Source organism: Salvelinus fontinalis, chromosome 10 (assembly GCF_029448725.1).
Source record: "Salvelinus fontinalis isolate EN_2023a chromosome 10, ASM2944872v1, whole genome shotgun sequence".
NCBI classification, from domain to species: domain Eukaryota; kingdom Metazoa; phylum Chordata; class Actinopteri; order Salmoniformes; family Salmonidae; genus Salvelinus; species Salvelinus fontinalis.
In genome coordinates this window covers 33,612,884-33,633,803 of record NC_074674.1, presented here as the reverse complement: position 1 = coordinate 33,633,803, position 20,920 = coordinate 33,612,884, and the positions used below count along the sequence as shown (strand labels likewise).

The 20,920-nt window shown below is 42.2% G+C and overlaps 1 protein-coding gene across 2 annotated transcripts; it reads right to left on the bottom strand.

Annotated features, from left to right (window-relative positions):
• Window positions 1-8,503: 8,503 nt before the first annotated feature.
• Window positions 8,504-20,910, bottom strand: LOC129864061 (BCL2/adenovirus E1B 19 kDa protein-interacting protein 3-like). Of its 2 annotated transcripts, XR_008761047.1 has the most exons (7): window positions 20,412-20,910; window positions 13,614-13,860; window positions 11,961-12,048; window positions 11,330-11,433; window positions 10,929-11,078; window positions 9,898-10,477; window positions 8,504-9,760 (listed from the first exon to the last, which is right to left on the bottom strand). XR_008761047.1 is itself a non-coding variant. In XM_055936617.1 (6 exons), the coding sequence occupies exons 1-6, from the start codon at window positions 20,533-20,535 to the stop codon at window positions 10,429-10,431; spliced, it is 762 nt and encodes a 253-aa protein (XP_055792592.1). In that variant the 5' UTR covers window positions 20,536-20,910; the 3' UTR covers window positions 8,504-10,428. The 2 variants fall into 2 exon arrangements, 1 of the variants encoding a protein (XP_055792592.1); XM_055936617.1 differs by having other exon boundaries at window positions 8,504-10,477.
• Between the last annotated feature and the right edge of the window lie 10 nt (window positions 20,911-20,920).

Sequence of the window (20,920 nt, the reverse complement as noted above, 5' to 3'; positions counted from 1 at the left end):
TCTGCACTAGTGGCGCTGAGAGCTCCGGCAGCAGTTGTTCATGTTCTGAATTCTTTCTCGCTTGCTCACGTGAAACATGACTCAACTATATTCTGAAAAATAATTGCATTTGAACTTTTATATATTCTCCTCAGTATCACAAAATCAGACTTTTTATATCAGTGTCCACTGATATTTCTTATAGAAATGAATGCAGATTGTATAGGCCTATGTTTAGTTACATGATGATCATAAGTTCTCATGGGCATTTATGCATACTTGTACATTTGATGACATTAAATTGTATTTTTTCGATTACATAACATGTTATACATGGTTTCTTGTAACAGCATTAAGACTAAAGCTAGATCAGGCAGTATCACACATGATAATAGCGTTCAGCAGAGTCAGAACACAGTTTGCCCATCTTGGAAGGACACAAGGCCATTTTGTTCTCCTGTCAGACAGACAGAGCCAAGGCCCAGTTTCCATAACAACATAGTACAAACTGGCCTGGCTGCTCTCCAGGGGGGACATCGGGGCCAGTGTCTGGGTGAGCATTCGGGTTGTCTAGGAAAGGGCAGTATGGAAGAGAGGAGTGGATGATTGGATGTCAAAGAGGAGTTTCTATGTCCACATGCAAAAACTAAAAGTATGTCAACACAGCCACACCCAACAATCAAGAGTAGTGAGTAGTGAGCAGCCTGTCACTGTGGTGGCCTTTCATACTGTACAACACTCTGTAATAAAGAGGGAAGAGGGAGGGACTTGAGAGAAAAGTGGTCAGTTTGCCAAAAAGCTGAAGGGCCCCATGTCTGACCTCTGGGTATTCCATCCGCATATGGAGGGTATAGTCCTGGCATTACAAAAACAGATGGTGTTCAAAGAGTCGTAAATCCATATTTTATACACTGTCGCTTCTGTTACACTGCCACAGATAACACATATCTGAACTTGAAGAACTTGCATCCATCCCCCAATGGATAGAGAATGTGTTTCTGTGTCTGGATTAACAGGTAGTGCACAGCAATGATCACTGTTTTCTTTGGTAACAGACACACACACACACAAATAAACATAATGTTGCTCTCCATTCCTCCTCCTACCCCATCCCATCTCCTCCTCCTACACAATCCCCATATGGAACCTCAGAACACCTGCTTCTGGCCAATCCAGAGGCGGCAAGTTCCCCAGCTCCTCCCATTGCAGCTTGTGGTGTTACCATGGGTTACAGGGTGGTGGCCAGCTCTGTGTGTCCTTTTCTAGTGAAAACACAACACTCCCTATCTCAACAGGCTTTACTGATATAATCTAAAGAAAAAAGGGAGATGGAGGAGGATGTACATATACTGAACAAAAATATAAATGTATCATGCAACAATTTCAAGATTTTACTGTTACAGTTCATATAAGGAAATCAGTCAATTTAAATGAATTAGGCCCTAATCGAATTAATTAGGCCCTAATCTATAGATTTCACATGACTGGGCAGGGGCGCAGCCATGGGTTGGCCTGGGAAAGCATAAGCCCACCCACTTGGGAGCCAGGCCCACCCACTGGGAGCCAGGTCCAGCAAATCAGAGTTTTTCCCCACAAAATGTCTTTATTACAGACAGAAATACTCCTCAGTTTCTTCAGCTGTCCAGGTGGCTGGTCTCGAATGATCCCGTAGGTGACAAAGCAGGATGTCTGGCGTGGTTACACGTGGTCTGCGGTTTTTAGTTCGGTTGGACGTACTGCAAAAGTCTCTAAAATTGTATTGGAGGCAGTTTATGGTAGATAAATTAACATTAAATTCTCTGGCAACAGCTCTGGTGGAGATCCCTGCAGTCAGCATACCAATTTCACGGTCCTTCAAAACTTGAGACATCTGTGGCATTGTGTTGTGTGACAAAACTGCACATTTTAGAGTGGCCTCTTTATTGTCCCCAGCACAGGTGCACCTCACCTGTGAAATTATCATGCTGTTTAATCAGCTTCTTGATATGTCACACCTGTCAGGAGGGTGGATTATATTTGCAAATGAGAAACAGGGACATAAACTAATTTGTGCACAACATTTGAGAGAAATAAACTTTTTGTGAGTTTGGAAAATTTTGGGGATCTTTTTTTTCAGCTCATGAAACATGGGACCAACACTTTACATGTTGTGTTTATATTTTTGTTCAGTGTAATTATGAAGGTGGAATGATGTCTAGGCATGCCATCCCACTTGTATGCATACATTATTACAAAGGAAGTAGAACTGAATTCTAGGATAATTCCTCTTTGTATCCCCCCCTTCATTGATTACCATTAATTACTGTTCTGCCTCATGTCCCACTTTTTAGAGAAGAATTGGAGTGAGGGTGAATTTTTCTTCGATGCTGCTTAACAGCCTACTGACTCAGCCGATTCAGTAAGCCATACTGACTGTTTATCTGAGTCAACCACTTCGCCACATGCCAGGCTGAGTATCAAAAGGTTCAGTGCAATTGTGTTAAGATCAAGTTACACTTCACTTTAGAGTCTGACTCTCAGTATCTGTGTCATTTCTATTGTCAGAGTGTACGAGTATTGCATAACTTCACCATATTGACACACATGTCAGTCATTTCTACTGAACATGAATTTCATATAGGCTACAAACATACAGCGACACACAGGTCCCCAGCCCTCCCTAACATACAAAGCAGAGCCTCGGCTCATACTCATTTTCACCACTAGAGGACAGTATTCTTCATTAGGCACTGAACCAGAAAATGCACTGAGTATACCAAACATTAGGAATTCTTGATAGCAATCAAGGTTGGTGCCGTTTAAGATGATGGAAGATGATAAAAAAAAATGTTTTATGATCATGGCCTTATTTCTATTACAGCATATTGGATGACTGTTATTCATATTCCATTCAACCAAATCAATCTAACATCAATAGGTTTAGGCTACTACATGATACTTTAATTTCCCCTATACCCATCATGAGGTTGCTACAAACTAGCCTATTAATGAAAGGTTACAACGTAGGTGCACAGGTCGAGAGAAATTTGAGTAATCAAGGTGACAGACATTGACACATTCAATATTGTCTTGCACGCTCTTGCATGCATCTAGCTGAATTAGGGTGTAATCTTTACTCCAACAGTTGCAAACGAGAGTTTCTATTGGACGAATTCAGGTATGTTTATTCCTGTTTCATTCTGTTTGCTTCCATTTAAGAATAGTTTTTCAACAGAATCAGCGGAATGAATACACCCCTGATCACATGCAAACACAGTTCACTTTCCTAGCAGCCACATAAAAATGCATGATCCCTTTGATCATTGTATTCCTTCTCGCATCTACGCGCTCACCTTCGCTCACCTTTTCCCTTTGCTTGTGGACAACATATCAGCTTTCCGTGACCAGGCAAAAAAAACTTTCCAAGCCAAACCTTCATATCATAACTGCTAACCGCTACACACAGCCGACATCGTTGTCACCATGTTAATGTCATAGTGAACATAGCTACTAGAATTAACGCGTTAGTAAACCCACTACAATCATGCAGTACCGCAAGCAGTTTAGCAGTTACACCGGCAGGCCCGATGGCAATAAATTAATAAAACGAAAAGCTTATCTGTACAAATTGAAGAAGTGGCAGAAACCAAACTATTGGGAGTGCAGCTAGACAACTGCTTATCATGGTCATCTCAAATAACTAATCTATGTAAAAAATAAAAAAAAATAAAACAGCATGCATAATCAGAAGGATGGCTAAATATTTACCAGGAAAAATTATTCAGCAAATAACACAAGCATTAATTGAGAGTCAGGTGAACTACTGTTCTGTGGTCTGGGGAAATGCATCATCAAGTGAAGTTAGGAGGCTGCAGAATGCACAGAACAAAGCAGCAAGGATTGTTTTAAGGTGGAGATATGGTTCTTCTGCTGCAGTCATGCGCAGTGTTCTTGGTTGGTCATCAATCGATAAGATAATTGAAAGGAACATGCTTATTTTATTTCATAATATACATAATTTAAAACGGCCAAGTTCTATTCACAACGGTATTCACTTGGTAAGAGACAGACATTCCGTAAATACTAGGAATAGATTGTCCACCATCTATGCGTTGTCCAGACAGAAAAGAGAAATAGGCAAAAGAACATTTCGATTTAGAGCAATAAAGAAATGGAATAAATTAACTGAGCAAACCAGAAACCTTTCAATATATAAATTTAAACATTTATAAACAACTTAAATATAATACATAATACATACTGTGGGACTACAGTAGATGAAGAATCAATATTTTTTTAGATTGAGTATTTATTGGGTGTAACGTTCATCGTCTGAAGATGAGGAATCATCGGACCAAAGCGCAGCGTGGTAAGTGTTCATGTTAATTTATTAAAACAAAACACTAAACAAAATAACAAATAGAATGAACGAAACAGTTCTGTCAGGTGCAGCAACACAAAGACAGAAAACAACTACCCACAAAACACAGATGGGAAAAGGCTACCTAAGTTTGGTTCTCAATCAGAGACAACGATAAACATAGAATGCCCACCCCAACTCACGCCCTGACCAAACCAAAATAGAGACATAAAAAGGATCTCTAAGGTCAGGGCGTGACATTGGGTCATTATGTTAGTATATTATGTATGTTTGTAATAGTGTGTTATATGTGGAAATGTGTTCATATTATAAATTGTATTTTAATATTTAAGGACACTTGGAAAATTAGTCCAAATGGGGACTAAAAGAGATCCAAATCAAATCAAATCAAAATCAAATCTTGACTTGAAAGAGTTCCAGTGTTGGATAGACATAGCCAGCTACCTAACATACAAGCCCTCTCTGTTTGACCCTGGTTTTTGAGTAGGCTAAACTAGCTAGCTGCATTCACTAGCTAAGTAAGTGAAAGTGAAAGTGAAAAAGAATACAACAAAATATCTCTCTCTCACTCTATCTCTCTCTCTTGCTTCTCCTTTATTTTGGAAGAAATGAATTTGTTCAAAGCTGTTCAACTACTGCCTTTCTCTTTGAGTCAACTACTCACCATATTGTATACACTGCAGTGCTAGCTAGCTGTAACTTATGCTTTCAGTGCTAGATTCATTCTCTGATCCTTTGATTGGGTGGACAACATGTCAGTTCATGCTGCAAGACCTCTGATAGGTTGGAGGATGTTCTCTGGAAGTTGTCATAACTATTGTGTAAGTCTATGGAAGGGTGTGAAAACCATGAGCCTCCTAGATTTTGTATTGAAGTCGTACCCAGAGGAGGACATAAACTAGCTGTCTTCTGGCTACACCATGGTGCTACCCTATAGAATTCTGTTGAGGCTACTGTAGACCTTCATTGCAAAACAGTGTGTTTTAATAAATTATTTGGTGACGTGAATATGTTTAGTATAGTTTATATAAAATGGATAACTTTTTAAGTGTTTCACAATTTTTATTTTTATGAAATTCACTGAAGAGAATGCTTCACCCCTTCCTCCTCTGAGGAGCCTCCACTGCTTCATACACATGGGAAACTGTTGAGCATGAAAAACCCAACATTGTTGCAGTTCTTGATACTCAAACCGCTGTGCCTGGCACCTACTACCATAACCTTTTCAAAGGCACTTAAATATTTTGTCTTACCCATTCACCCTCTGAATGGCACACATACACATTCCACATACACAATCCAGCTGCAACATCGAGAGCATCCTGACTGGTTGCATCACTGCCTGGTACGGCAATTGCTAGGCCTCCGACCGCAAGGCACTACAGAGGGTAGTGCGTACGGCCCAGTACATCTCTGGGGCTAAGCTGCCTGCCATCCAGGACCTCTACACCATGCGGTGTCAGAGGAAGGCCCTAAAAATGTTCAAAGACCCCAGCCACCCCAGTCATAGACTGTTCTCTCTACTACCGCATGGCAAGCGGTACCAGAGTGCCAAGTCTAGGACAAAAAGGCTTCTCAACAGTTTTTATCCCCAAGCCATAAGACTCATGAACAGGTAATTAAATGGCTACCCAGACTATTTGGATTGTGTGTCCCCCCAACCCCCCCCAACCCATCTTATACGCTACTGCTACTCTCTGTTTATCATATATGCACAGTCACTTTAACTATACATTCATGTACATATGTACATACCATCTCAATTGGCCCGACCAACCAGTGCTCCCGCACACTGGCTAACCTGGCTATCTGTATTGTGTCCCGCCACCCACCACCCACCAACCCCTCTTTACGCTACTGCTACTCTCTGTTCGTCATATATACATAGTCACTTTAACCATATCTACATGTACATACTACCTCAATCAACCTGACTAACCGGTGTCTGTATGTAGCCTCGCTACTTTTATAGCCTTGCTACTGTATATAGCCTCGCTACTGTTTTTCACTGTCTTCTTACTGTTGTTTTTTTATTTCTTTACTTACCTATTGTTCACCTAATACCTTTTTTGCACTATTGGTTAGAGCCTGTAAGTAAGCATTTCACTGTAAGGTCTACACCTGTTGTATTCGGCGCACGTGACATATAAACTTTGATTTGATTTGATGTCTCAATTGTCTCAAGGCGTCAAAATCCTTCTTTAACCTGTCTCCTCCCTTTCATCTGCACTGATTGAAGTGGATTTAACAGGTTACATGAATAAGGGATCTTAGCTTTCACCTGGTCAGTCTATGGGGTGGCAGGTAGCCTAGTGGTTAGAGCGTTGGGCCAGTAACAGGAAGGTTGCTGGATTGAATCCCCGAGCTGACAAGGTAAATTATCTGTCATTCTGCCCCTGAGAAAGGCAGTTAACCTACTGTTCCCCAGGCGCTGAAGACGTGGATGTCGATTAAGGCAGCCCCCCGCACCTCTCTGATTCAGAGAGGTTGGGTTAAATGCGGAATACACATTTCAGTTGAACACATTCAGTTGGACAACTGACTAGGCATCTCCCTTTCCCTTTCTATGTCATAGAAAGAGCAGGTGTTGTTCACCAGTGGTTGGTGAGACCTCTACAGTATATCTGTGCTGTGCCTACAGAAAGCCAGAGGCCACTAAAAGGGGTTTCACTGATTGATCATTTGAACCTAATCAGTTTAGTAACAGGATGTGCGTGCATGTGAAAGAGAGACAGAGAGGGGGGTGGTTACCTTCCAGTCGAAGGAGCTTAAAAATAGATCCAAAATCATGTTAGAAGCAACAACACAGTGTTATGTCAGTGTTGACTTCATGCACTTACATAAAGACAGCGATATGAGAAACAACATGAGAGGGACAATGTCCAGGAAGAGGCAAAGGTGCCAGTCTGCAGAACCAGGCCTGTGGCCTCCCTAGAGACATTCAGGGAGAGACATGACGAGCTCCATTGCATGACAAATGACTGTGCAGGTGCACACTCTGCTAAACATTTGGTGTTGTGTATGCCTGACCAGTTCCAAATGAAGGCTCTGGAATATGACAACAGACTGAGTGTTATAGGCTGAGGTATGAGGACTGGCTAGCAGCCATATCACCCTGCCTCTACCTGCTGGCTTTTATCTGAAGCAAAGCAGGAATGGGCTCTGGCTGGTACCTGGGTAGGAGACCAGATGCAGCTGAAAGGGGTGTCCCTCCAATGCATTCCCCACATGTCCTTCTCAGCACAATAGCTGTTTAGGAAAATACCAAAACCATGACAATAGTGAGATGGTGCATTTAAGTTTGTGTGTATTTCTAAACTGAACAAAAAATATAAATACAACAAGTGTTGATCCGATGTTTCATGAGCTGAAATATAAGATCCCAGAAATTTTCCATATGCACACAACGCTTATTTCTCTCAAATGTTGTGCACAAATTGGTTTACATCCCTGTTAGTGAACATTTCTCCTTTGCCAAGATAATCCATCTACCTGACAGGTGTGGCATATCAAAAAGCTGATTAAACAGCATGATCATTACACAGGTGCACCTTGTGCTGGGGACAATAAAAGACCACTCAAAAAGGTGCAGTTTTGTCACACACTACAATGCCAAAGATGTCTCAACTTTTGAGGGAGCATGCAATTGGCATGCTGACTGCAGGAATGTCCACCACAGCTGTTGCCAGATTATTGAGTGGTTCATTTCTCTACCATAAGCCGCCTCCTACATAATTTTAGAGAATTTGGCAGTACGTCCAACCGGCCTCACAACCACAGACCACGTGTAACCACGCCAGCCTAGGACCTCCACATCCAGCTTTTTCACCTGCAGGATCGTCTGAGACCAGCCACCTGGACAGCTGATGAAACTGAGGAGTATTTCTGTCTGAAATAAAGCCCTTTTGTGGGGAAAAACTAATTCTGATTGGTTGGGCCTGGTTCCCAAGTTGGTGGGCCTATGCCCTTCCAGACTCACCCATGGCCACACCCCTGCAGCTTCATGTGAAATCCATAGATTAGGGCCCATTGAATTTATCAATTGACAGATTTTCTTATATGAACTGTAACTCAGTAAAATCGTTGAAATTGTCACATGTTGCGTTTATATTTTTGTTCAGTGTAGTTGATCAGTCACAAAAGAATCCTTAGCAACAATTCAGCTTGATTCAGGGAATTTTATTGACAAATCATTTTTACATTTTCCAATGAGGAGAAAAAACATCAAATGAAATCAAAAGGATGTGTATGATAATAACTATTGTTACCATAGCAGTCTGAGGGGAACCATTTCTACACATTCCTTTTCCTTTTCACTTTGGGCCTTGCAAGGTGTCTATCTAACATCCTCATTTTAGACTGAAAACATAATCTTCATTAAATCCCTGTAGTTCCGTCTCATCATAGCTATACCTCATGCTCTGTCTGTTCAGACTCCAATGTCATAACAATACAGACAATAAAACTCATTGAGAGAAAAAACACCCCAAAAACATGCCATAGAGTAGCCTCTCAATGTCTGATCACAGGCAGTGAGACCAACAGAACCACAATGGAGGCTTGGGAACAGAGGTGAGGCACGTGGTTACTGAGAACAGTTGAGTTTCAAGGTGGACCTCAGTTCCTTTTGGCAGTTGTGTAGAGGGAGATAAAAATAAGATACTGTATACAAGAGGTTGATCTCAGCAAGGTCCAATGGTGGAGTTAGTACAAACAGCACATTGTGTCAACTTTGAAATACTGCTGTCCATCTTGGAGCACTGTGACATAGGTCGCCGTGACAGTCAGAGCATGCTTAAGTTTGGACATGGGGTTGTGCCTCTCAAACTATTCTGCATCTGGACTCCATTCCAGCTCCTGTTATCAGTGTGGTGAAACATCAGGGTTTATCTCTCTCCAGCTGGACTAACAACCCACATGAGCTTGTTCTTAAGTGTATGCATGTATGTTGTACAGGTGTGTAAGGTGGGAAGTTGACCTGTCACAGTTGTGCAGGCATATCAGAGGTCTACCCAGTGAACCAGGCCTAAATAACTATGTCCATGATATGTTGTAGAGAACTCAAAACAGACAAACAAGAGAATGACACACACCAGAACAAACACATCACCTCAGTGTGGCTACCCAACTTCCACCCACAAAACAACTGTGTCAGTTTACATTTAATAGGAGGAATATATCCATCATTTTCCAGTCATTCATGTCAGTTTTGAAAATAGTTTCAAATGCATTTGAAATGACATACATTTTTATAATGATTAACAACTGGATACATGTGTAATATGATATTTTCCATCAAGGTGTAGATATATTCCTGATACCATAGGTCTTGTAGACATCTCATCTGGCAGGCCAAGCAGATTCCCTCCAGTGCACAGCATCAGGTGGTTGTGGGTTTGAGATGGCCACTATGGTAACACCCTTCATAATCAAAACCCAGGCTTCATTATCAATACACCACTTGTGGTAAAATACATTTATACGAAAATACCATAACAACTATAGTAAATTGTGTTTCTACTTCTGAACAAAATGATTACTTTCAAAGGCATGCTCACATTTTCAGGTTAGCTTCTTTTTTCTGAATTTGGTTGGACCTTTTCAGGGTTTGAGAGTTACACCCAACCACTGTTGTAGGTGGCACGATCTTGGGGTACTTCTATCTTCAAAATCTGTAGGGCAGACTCTCTCGTACAACCGGGCAATTACAGAGTGCTGGAGCTAGTGTGTAGAAGAGTTAGGTTTGGTTTTACGCTTTGCCGCTTCCCAAAATACCCACCCAAACCGGAGCAAAAGGGAATATGGCCTTACTCTGGAAGCAGTCAGAAAATGACTGATAGAAAGGGGGGCAGGGAGTAAAATAAGAGAAAGGGCAACGCATCTGTCCTGAGAACAGCACATCTCAGGTCTGCGCAGGATACAGGAAGAGGAAATGCTTTGACAGGTGGGAAAAAGCACAGAGAGAGAGAGAAAGAGGGGTAACGGAGAGAAAGAAAGTTTGAGGAGAGATGGGCATTCTTCGTAAAACAGCAACATTTCCCCCCCCAAAAAATTACAGCCATTAGTCAGGCACTTTTTCAGTTTCCCGCTCAGAAAGAGCTTGTAGGGGGCGTGGTCAACCTCTTCCCAATGTACACCCTGAAGGGGGAGAGAGGGAGAGGGCAGTTATACCCTGAGTCATTAACTAGTAGGTTGATAAGTGACAGATGAAGTGTGTCCCTGTCATGAAATGTATAATGTATGCTGTCATAAAGTGTGTGTTAAGGGTGTGGTGCAGGTGTATATCCATGTCAGCAGCAGCTGTTTTACCAGCCAGACACAGACATAAACAGGGCTGGAGCATTGCAGTTTCCCACTGTCTGCTGCCGCCACACACCCTCTGCTGGTCTATACAGAAAACTGCATGGAAGTGTGTGTGTGTGTGTGTGTGTGTGTGTGTGTGTGTGTGTGTGTGTGTGTGTGTGTGTGTGTGTGTGTGTGTGTGTGTGTGTGTGTGTGTGTGTGTGTGTGTGTGTGTGTGTGTGTGTATGTGAGCAGGTAAGAGTTCATAATATATTGTTTCATAATTTTCTGTACAATTTTCTCTTACCCCAGCCCCAGAACCAGGATGTGTGACAGTAACAGCGAGGGGATGAACACTTTGAGGAACTCTGAAGAGAAGACACCTCCTTTCTTCATCGCCCCTGTATTTCTCATGCTGAGTGTATCTGAACGCCGGGGGTGGCGGAAATGGAACTCCCTACAGGCAAGAACACATTATAGTTACCATACAGTAACGTCAACATTATCATCATCATCATCATCCAGTTTACCATTCACTCTTCAACGAAAAACCAAAGTTGTCAATAACAGTATAATTCATCTTCTCTTCATCATGTCAAAATGTTCAGTCTAAGTAGTATAATGCAAACACACTAGGATTTACCAAGGAGACCAGATACACTAAGACTTGTATGTTTTAGGGGCAATGGGACTGTGTACATCACTCACTTAGGAGGAATGTTCTCGGGCCGACTGGACCAGTCTGCTACCCAGTCAGAGTCCTTCATGAGGATATCCATGTCCCTCTCCTTCTCCAGGGCCTCCTCCTCTGACTGCACAGGAACACACGCAGAGCATTAGGACACTGATTTAAGTCAAATCAACAAGTCCATCCAACTCATCCTAGGTCGAGCCACTAAGACTATATGGCCGATCGCCCATACAGTACAGACCTTACAATAAACCCTGTGTGTGAGGCTGCCATGGTTACAGTCACATAGAGTAAAGTCTCCATTCATCAACAGACAAGAGTGTGGCTTTGCCATGTCATCCACCGACAGTGTGTGTGTGTGTGTGTGTGTGTGTGTGTGTGTGTGTGTGTGTGTGTGTGTGTGTGTGTGTGTGTGTGTGTGTGTGTGTGTGTGTGTGTGTGTGTAACTGCAATGGAACCTGAAGCTATGGCTACTGCCATGCCCATGGATTCAAACCCACCGGGGTTTCCTCCCGCCATCACCATAGTAACAAATGCTATGGTTGTCATTCACAATGATACAGAGAGTGAGGGAAGCAGCAGGTTATATTGCCATGGAAACAGACAAGTGACGTAGGCAGCTCAGGCAGACTGAGCAATAACTCTTACTTGGCTGTCTCTTCTGCTGCTCACGTCCACATCAAATATGATCTGTCCATCATGATCATCCTCCTGGGGACTATGAGGCCGGGGAGGACTGTAAGGAGGATCAAACAACAAAATAACAAACTGTTACAAGTCTTTTCTCCCTTGGTGAATGAGAATGTACTCTTGTAGGCAGAAATCAGGTTGAAGTTTTGGGGCATGTTCAAATTCCCAATATATTAATCAAGAGATTTTATCTCTAATGGCTAAATGTGCATGCAGATCTTGCCTCTATTATGATCTCACTTTGCCTCTCAGCCTGCAACCTCAAAGTGGATGGATGAGTCTGTATATCTGTGAGCTTCTGCAGATAGTAAGCTGTTGTAGAAACACCCCTGGTAAACATTGTCAGGTGACTCATTGACAGCTGACTGAATCTGGGCGATCAGATAAGCCTGGGTTTATGGCAGGCATCCTCATGGGTCAGAAATGGAACGCACACAGTGTGAGTGAATGTCAGTTTGGTGGGGGACTTCACCCTGCGCACACACAGCTGATGAGGATGTTGTTTCCTATTGTAAATCGATTCTATTTACATCGCCATCACAGCACATTTCATACTATATGAATTCAAATCTACATTAATTGTGGGCTAGTACGTGACCTCACCAGGGAAATCAAAAGATTTTTAACCCTCCTGCTGTGTCGAATTGGACCGATTTACAAGTTCTCTCTGAAAAATGTAGTTAATTTAATCTGATTGTCATAAGGTTCCATGACTTTGTCCACACAGGGCATCTGAACACACAAAATACATTTTGATGACTTTCATAAAATTTTGACTGTTTTATTTAACTTTTGTACACCTGTGGTGTTCCCGGTCAAAAATGACCGGTCATTAGAAATGAATGGGTGAGTACAATTAGTGTATAAAATTGAGTTCAGGCACATGCCCATTCATCAGATGGACACACTTCATCTCCCAGACCCCCACATGCATGTGTGTTTGAGCACACATACACACACACACACCTCACTTCCCTTCTTGGCTTCCATGGCAACCCCCACGGGAACCTTTCCCCAATATAATCTTTCCCCCACAGGAACCACATCTGTTGGCATTCTCACAAACAATCGCAACATTGTTTCAACAATATATAGAACTTTTCTTGCAGCTCTGGAATATAAAGCTTTTTTGGGGCCTTGCTCACAATTCATTCTGTGGCAGCACAATGACCAAACGATATACTGTATGTGAGGCTCTTGATCATATCTTTGATCATGACACTGGAGAGGAGGAGAGATTCCTTGTTAAACTTTGACACAAAGTAGTCTGTGATAAATAACACAATATGTTTCATTTTAGTATTTGTTATTGTCAAAATAATCCATACTTGATGCTTTTTTTACTCAAAAACGAGTTGTATGAGCTCAGGTCAATGAGGCCTACAGGCCATAACAAGCTAATAGAAGTTCAAAACATGTAATGTTCACAAGAACTTAAGTAGATAAAAAGATCTAACACAACATTAGTTGATAATATATGTATTATTATGGATTTATTCATTTTGAACCGGGAACACAGAATCAATTAACATGAAAGGAACACAACAGGAGGGTTAATTATCTTTCCCTAGTTTTCCAAGGCCAAGATTCGAACTGTACTCTGCCCCCTACCTGTCACAGGAAGAGTTGCTGTGGCTGGACTCATGCTGAGCATCCAGTAGAATCCTCTCCATGTCTCCATTATGGATGGAGGATGAGGAGGGCACGTGCTCCAGTCCCCCCACCATGGCCTCCACCTCCTCCTCCACCTGAGGCAGGGGGAGCAGCCACAAGGCCTGGCCTATGGCAGAGGCAGACTGGGGCAACCCCGCTGCAGTCGTGGCCGCAGCTCTGTTCATCTCCAACTCCACCCAGGACCCTGAGGACAAGCACACATGGGACACATGACGTTGGTTACATTCCAAAGTAAGGGGAGAATAAGCAAATGTATCCCTATTGAGCTCTAGAGAGAAACTTTGGTATGTTTTTGTATCTCATTGTTGATGTTATTACTATGGTTCCTGTTAGAGCAGACCTTGGGACATTGTGCCTGTATGCTGAACTAAAAATTATAAGAAAAACATTGTTTGTTTTCCTGATTAAAAAAAAAAACTTTCAAAAGACATGAATGTGAAGGGGTTTTTAAAGATCAAACAACATTTTATTTGTCACGTTTTGTAAACAACAGGTGAAAATGCTGACTTACTAACAGTGAAATGCTTACTGGCCCTTCCCAACAACGTAGAGAGAAAAATATATAAAAAAATAAATAAACTATGACTCGAAGAATAAATACACAATGAGTAACTATAACATAACTATATACAGGGGGTACCAGTACCGAGTCGATGTGCAGGGGTACGAGGCAATTGAGGTGGATATGTACATAAAGGTAGGGGTAAAGTGACTAGGCAACAGGATAGATAATAAACAGTAGCAGCAGCGTATGTGATGAGTCAAAAGAGTTAGCGCTAAAAGGATCAATGCAGTCTGGGCAGCTATATACAGTACGCTCTACCCTCTGTAGCACCTTGCGGTTGGATCCCAAGCAGTTGCCATACCAAGCGGTGAGGCTTCCAATCAAGATGCTTTCAATTGTGCAGCTGTAAAACTTTGAAGATCTGATGGCCCATGCCAAATCTTTTCACTCTCCTGGAGGGGAAGAGGTGTTGTCGTAACTTCTTTACTATTGTGTTGGTGTGTTTGGACCATGATAATTCCTTAGGGATGTGGACACAGAGGAACTTGAAGCTCTCGACCTGCTCCACTACAGTCCTGTTGATGTGGATGGGGGTGTGCTCGGCACTCCGTTTCCTGTAGTACACGATCAGCTCCTTTGTCTTGCTGACATTCAGGTAGAGGTTTTTGTCCTGGCACCACCTCACTGACCTCCTCCCTATAGGCTGCCTCATTGTCATCGGTGATCAGCAAACCACCGTCGTGTTGTCAGCAAACTTAATGATGGTGTCGGGGTCGTGCGCGGCCACTCAGTTGTGGGTAAACAGGGAGTACAGGAGGAAACTACACACGCACACAAGTTGAGGGTCAGTGTGGGGGGTGTGTTGTTGCCTACTCTCACCACCTGGAGGCGGCTGTCAGGAAGTCCAGGATCCAGTTGCCAAGAGAGGTTTTTAGTCCCAAGGTCCTGAGCTTAGTGATGAGCTTGGAGGGCACTGTGTTGAACGCTGAGCTAGACAGACAGAAAGTCTGGCAGAAACACACAACCACAAGTATGGAAGTTTAACTCTCCCTTAGCCGGTCTTGTAGCTATTTACTGCATGGTGAAAGGGCAGTAAATACCTCTATGTGATGTCAGTTTTTACAGTCCCTGCTGTGATATACAAGCCAGCTGATCATGCTCCTACATGAGCACAGGCAGGGACTGGCTACAGGGGAGAGTGCCAATAACAGCTAGGATACAAACTATTCGGAGTCACACTGACACAAGTTTTGATTTGGCAATTTGAAATACATAAAGAAGCCACATCAGGCAACCAATACATGTACCAAAATTGCCGAAGATTATACACACAAAAAGTCAGACTTGTTTTCATTGTGGTCCTCTTTTGCAGAGGTTCCCAAACTTTTGCACCCGGGCCCTCCTTCCAGCATTGGGGAACAACCCCCGCCCCCCCCCCCCCCCCCCCCCCCCTGAGCGTGCGCACGCCTTATCTATTTCTATGGGCACAGACACTGTTCATGACACAAACTGCTTTTGCAGGTTTAAAGCTTATTTCCTGCAATTCTACACATTTTGTCATGGGGTGCAGAGAAAATGTTGCAGTTTTAAAGATAATTTTCTTGCAATTCTATACATTTTGACATGTCTAATGTGTATTAATGTAATATTTGGATACTCAAACATTATAACAAAAATCTATGGGCAAAACAACTTCGCTAAAAAACGTTAGCTGACATGGGCTAGTTGATTTGAACATTTCTGACAAGTTATAAATAGATCTCTAAGGTATGCATCTGACTAACATGACAAGTGTCACGTTCCTGACCTGTTTTCCTTGTTTTTGTATGTGTTTAGTTGGTCAGGGCGTGAGTTGTGGTGGGCATTCTATGTTATGTGTTTCTATGTTGGGTTAAATGTGTTGCCTGATATGGTTCTCAATTAGAGGCAGGTGTTTGACGTTTCCTCTGATTGCGAACCATATTAAGGTAGGCTGTTCTCACTGTTTGTTTGTGGGTGATTGTTCCTGTGTCTGTTGCACCACACGGGACTGTTTCGTGTTTTCATTCGTTTGGTTAGTCTTTCCTGTTCGTGCGTTTTTCGTTATATGTAGTTCTCATGTTCAGGTCAGTCTACGTCGTTTGTTATTTTTGTAATTATCAAGTGTAGTTCGTGTCAGTGTTCGTCTTGTCAAATAAATTCAGTATGTCTACATTCAACGCTGCATTTTGGTCCGACCCTTACTCCTCCTCCTCGTCTGAGGAGGAGAACGACTTAGACAGCCGTTACAACAAGAGGAACTGATGATGCACTACCCAATTTCAAAATTGCACCTTGTGCATCTACTATTACAACTTTTCAAGAGTAAGTTGAAAGAGAGAGAGAATTCCAAGAGTGTACAAAGCTGTCAAAGGCAAAGGGTGGCTAATTTGATTTGTTTAAGACTTTGATTACTACATGATACTATATGTGTTATTTCATAGTTTTGATGTCTTCCCTTGTATTCTACAATGTAGATAATAGTACAAATAAAGAAAAACTCTGGAATGAGTAGGTGTGTCCAAACTTTGGCGGGAAACCACTGCTATATTGGTAGGCAAATGGCTGCAGGGCATGAGACATCCACATACTGCCACTGGAGAGACATCCAGTATCTCAATTGAATTCAAATGGCTTTATTGGCATGGGAAACATATGCTTACATTGCCAATGAGTGTGAAATAGATAACAAACAAAAGTGAAATAAACAATAAAAAATGAACAGTAAATATTACACACAAAGGTTTCAAAGGAAGAGACATTTCAAATCTCTCTCTCAGTTTCCATCACACATCCTGCCAGAAAGAGGAAGCTAGAGCTCACAAGCACAGCACATGATCTCATAGCCGAGAGAGTAAACAATCTGGTCATGTGACAGTTAGCCTAACCGATTTAGCCTCTCAGTCAGTATCACTGGGTTGTCACTAGTTACCACAGCCACAAAGTCATAAACCCCACCTATTTCTACAATTTCTCTTCTTAAAATGTTATTATAAACCTAACCTTAACCACACTGCTAACCGTACACCTAATCCTAACCTTAAAACAAAAAAATGATCTTGACATATGATCTAGACATTTCTTTACTTTGTGGCTATGGTAACTAGCGCAAACTGTTTTTGCTGGCCAGGCATTGGATGATAGCAGTCCCCATCCCCCTGCCCCAAGCCCGACTCAGCACCCAGGTTCATCCCGAGGATGACACAGTGGCATGAGCCGAGCCACTATCTACAGCTATTGTCTGTGCTCTATCGCCTAAACAAGGTTTCCATGGTGCCGGTAGTGAGCCGAATGTTCTGGCTGCTCCTCTCTCTGTCGTGTAGCCATTATCAGCTGTTGTAGGAGGTCACAGAGAAGCCCAGGAAGCCTAGTGTTATGACCTGACCACCATCCACAACCCCTTGACAAGCTGGCTTGAACCCCACAGGAACAAAGCCCACCAAAACCCCATGAAGCTCCTGGAGACCTGGCTTACTTGATGTGGGGGATCCATGAAACAGCATAAAAACTTGGTAGACACCCTGAAAAGATTCAAACAAACGGGGTAGAGAAACATAGATCCTGGTTCGTTCTTACCATAAAATATATAGCCTAACCAATGGCTCCAAAGACTCACAAAAGAAGAGTAAAGTCAACTGAATTTCTAGTGTGTGGATGGGAGTGAGATGGGCAATTCCACGCTAACAGAGTGATGCTGAGACTGATTTTCCACCTTAAAATGTGTCAAACTGTCACGTTCCTGACCTATTTATGTTAGTTTTTGTGTGTTAGTTGGTCAGGACGTGAGGTTGGGTGGGCATTCTATGTTATCTGTTTCTATGTTGGTTTTGGTTTGCCTGGTATGGCTCTTGATTAGAGGCAGGTGGTTTGCGTTTGCCTCTAATTAAGAGTCATATTTAGGTAGGGCATTCTCACTGTTTGTTTGTGGGTGATTGTCTCCTGTGTCAGTATGTTTGTTCGTACCACACTGGACTGTAGCGTTTGTTTGTTTCGTTTTCGTTTCGATGTCGTCTGTTTCCTGTACGTAAGTTTATGTTTAGTTATATAAGTTTATGTTCAGGTTTCGTCAACGTCGTTTTGTTATTTTGTAGTTTGGAAAGTGTTTGTTTCGTTTCGTGTTTTGCCATCAGTGTTGTTAAATAAAAGATGGCTTATTTCCCACAAGCTGCGTTTTGGTCTTCAGATCCCTCTCTCCTCACCTCGTCCGAGGATGAGGAGAGCACAAGCCGTTACACAAACAAAAACCAATGATTGCAAAGTTAAACAAACCATATAACTCTATGCACAATGACTACTTTTAACAAACTACTCTTTAAAAAAACACATTTACTTGAAGAACAGTGCAGATGCAGAGTTTGTTACCAAAGTTTTTTATCTGACAATGATACTTCAGTGAACAGGACGCTTTACTCAATTCTGAGAATTACACAGCAAAAATGAGTGTCCACTTATTTATAGGCAGAGTGAGTAAGCTGTCTCTAGCAATAATAAACCTGTTCCCCCCTGACACTCACAGCAGCTAGCACGTAACTGACACGAGTTGTACTCTCAAACTTCAGAACAAAAAGCTTCTGATCCCCAGCCTCACCACCCCCACTTTTGTACTCCACCCCTCCTTGTCCTGGTGTGTCCTAAAAAACATTCTCCACTTTCCACATATCCAGAACGTCTGTCACCGCTCCACTGTGTCCATAAATAAATCAGCGAGCCAAGTCAACGAGCCCCCCTGGTTCAGGGCTTGGTAATGCTCCACCACATCCAAACCCAGCCCCATAAAGGCAGGTTAACACAGAGCTGACTGTGTAATTACTCCAGAGGCATGGTATGTGTGACACTCTGATAAACATGTCCCTCAGTCCATTCCAGTCTGATCACATAGTCCATCAATATGTGCTAACAGGACATATCCATACAGACACACTCATAATGACAAACACAGTTGAGTAGAAGACTCTGACAAAGGAAGATCACAACGCAATGTTAAGATTAAATTGTGTTAAATGTATGTTTGGGGTTGATATAGTGAATACACCTGTAATAAAGCATAGGATATATGACATAGATCATTATAGACTGATCATATTGTATTATTATTTTCCATTAGGTATCAGGCTGTATACAAATTGACCAGACTCTAGAGTGCAGCAATCCCACATTTACAGGTGTGTTGAGGTCGGTGTAGCAGACACTCTTTGCTGGTCTACATATAAATTCACACTCGCAGATTATCCTGGTCATGGCTAGAAGGGATGCAGCTAATGTCAAATTGACGTCAAAAGTCGCATGTTCCGAGTCGCGTCGGGGAGATTTGTTCGCATTTACACTAACCTTAATCCCTTTAACATAATTATCCTAACCTGCTACAAAAAGTCACGTCTGTCTGACATTAGCTGGATCCCATCTAGTCAAAACCAGATTAAATAGCCCAGTAGACTATGTGTATTGTTTACATCGACGACAAGTAACGTTAGCTATTACACTATTACACAATGCAAAATTAGCTGATTGTGCATAAAAATGAAGTAATATTTCAAAGTAGATTTCGTTACGTTTTCGGAATGTTTTTTCCTCAGCCCTTGGGTATGTGAACTATTACAACATTTTTAAATTCCGAACATTTGGCCAAACCCAATTTTGGATTTTTCAGACCTTTCTTCTTCTTCTTCCATCGCGTCTTGTTGCATAGAGATTTATAGAAGCCTCTAATGGCCAAAATTATATTTTAGCATTGGCAGCGTCATTGAGGGCATCCGCCATTTGAAAGTAGTCATAGTAGTCCACCACTGGGTGGAGGTTCCTGTGGGTTGTAGCCTCAATGGCGCTGCCCATTCTGTCATAGAAACTATAACGGCATAGATAAAGAAGAGTCCTCCATTTATCTCTATGTCTTATTGCCATCAAAATTGCCGCGCCTATTCAGCACCACGTGCATCAACGATTGGTTTACTGCTGGTCAATCAAACAGTTTACACCGCCTCTTAAAATCCCATTGGTCCATCTATACAGAAATATCACACCGTTCACGATGTTAGCCCTCCAACAACCCTTTTCCATGTCTACATAGAAAATCAACCCAAAGCTCAGTAGATTGTTCATCTCTCAAAACCAGATAGTAAAGTATCAAAATACAAATTTTTAAATTACCTGACAAGTTTTCTAATAAACAATTAGAATGACAATGAAATATAACCAAGCATTTCGAAGACACCTACCATTTAGTCCGTTATTCTCTGATACAGCAGCAGCTTCGGACATCTTGCCTGTGTGCAGGGTGGCTTGCATAAGACTGTCAATGGAACACGTGCACTCCCTCCACACATTCGGACGTGCGCGCATTCGCGTACCAAAACTGACCCGGGTCCCCTTTAATTTATTGCAGAGTAGCCACACAGTCACAGTATTTGTGTTTCGTTAGCTGATCTGGAACCAGTAGGTGGAACAGCAATATTCCTAGAACTCTGATGACGTCAGATAAGCCAGTTGTTGATAACGAAGGCAGTCGAGCAGGGCAGACAAACATGATGTAACTGCTGGAAATGGTTCACCACCGTGTGAGAAAATATCAAATGGGCGTTCACTACTTTCACAATTACTGGCATCTGTATATTTCCAAGAACTGAAATACCTTTTTAATTGGAGAATGTGCACATATGCATGTACCCAAGGTGCACATATACAAGTCCCTGTATAAGAATGTCATGTATCTGGGGAATAGTCAGTA

Bases quoted from the DNA above. Each gene is read 5' to 3' on its own strand.
- LOC129864061 (XM_055936617.1), bottom strand. From the start codon at position 20,535: ATGCGCGCACGTCCGAATGTGTGGAGGGAGTGCACGTGTTCCATTGAC. The intron at 11,079-11,329 runs GTGAGTGATGTA...TCTTGCCTGTAG, and splicing joins CCCGAGAACATTCCTCCTAA to GGAGTTCCATTTCCGCCACC. The intron at 10,478-10,928 runs GTAAGAGAAAAT...CTCCCCCTTCAG, and splicing joins ATCCTGGTTCTGGGGCTGGG to GGTGTACATTGGGAAGAGGT.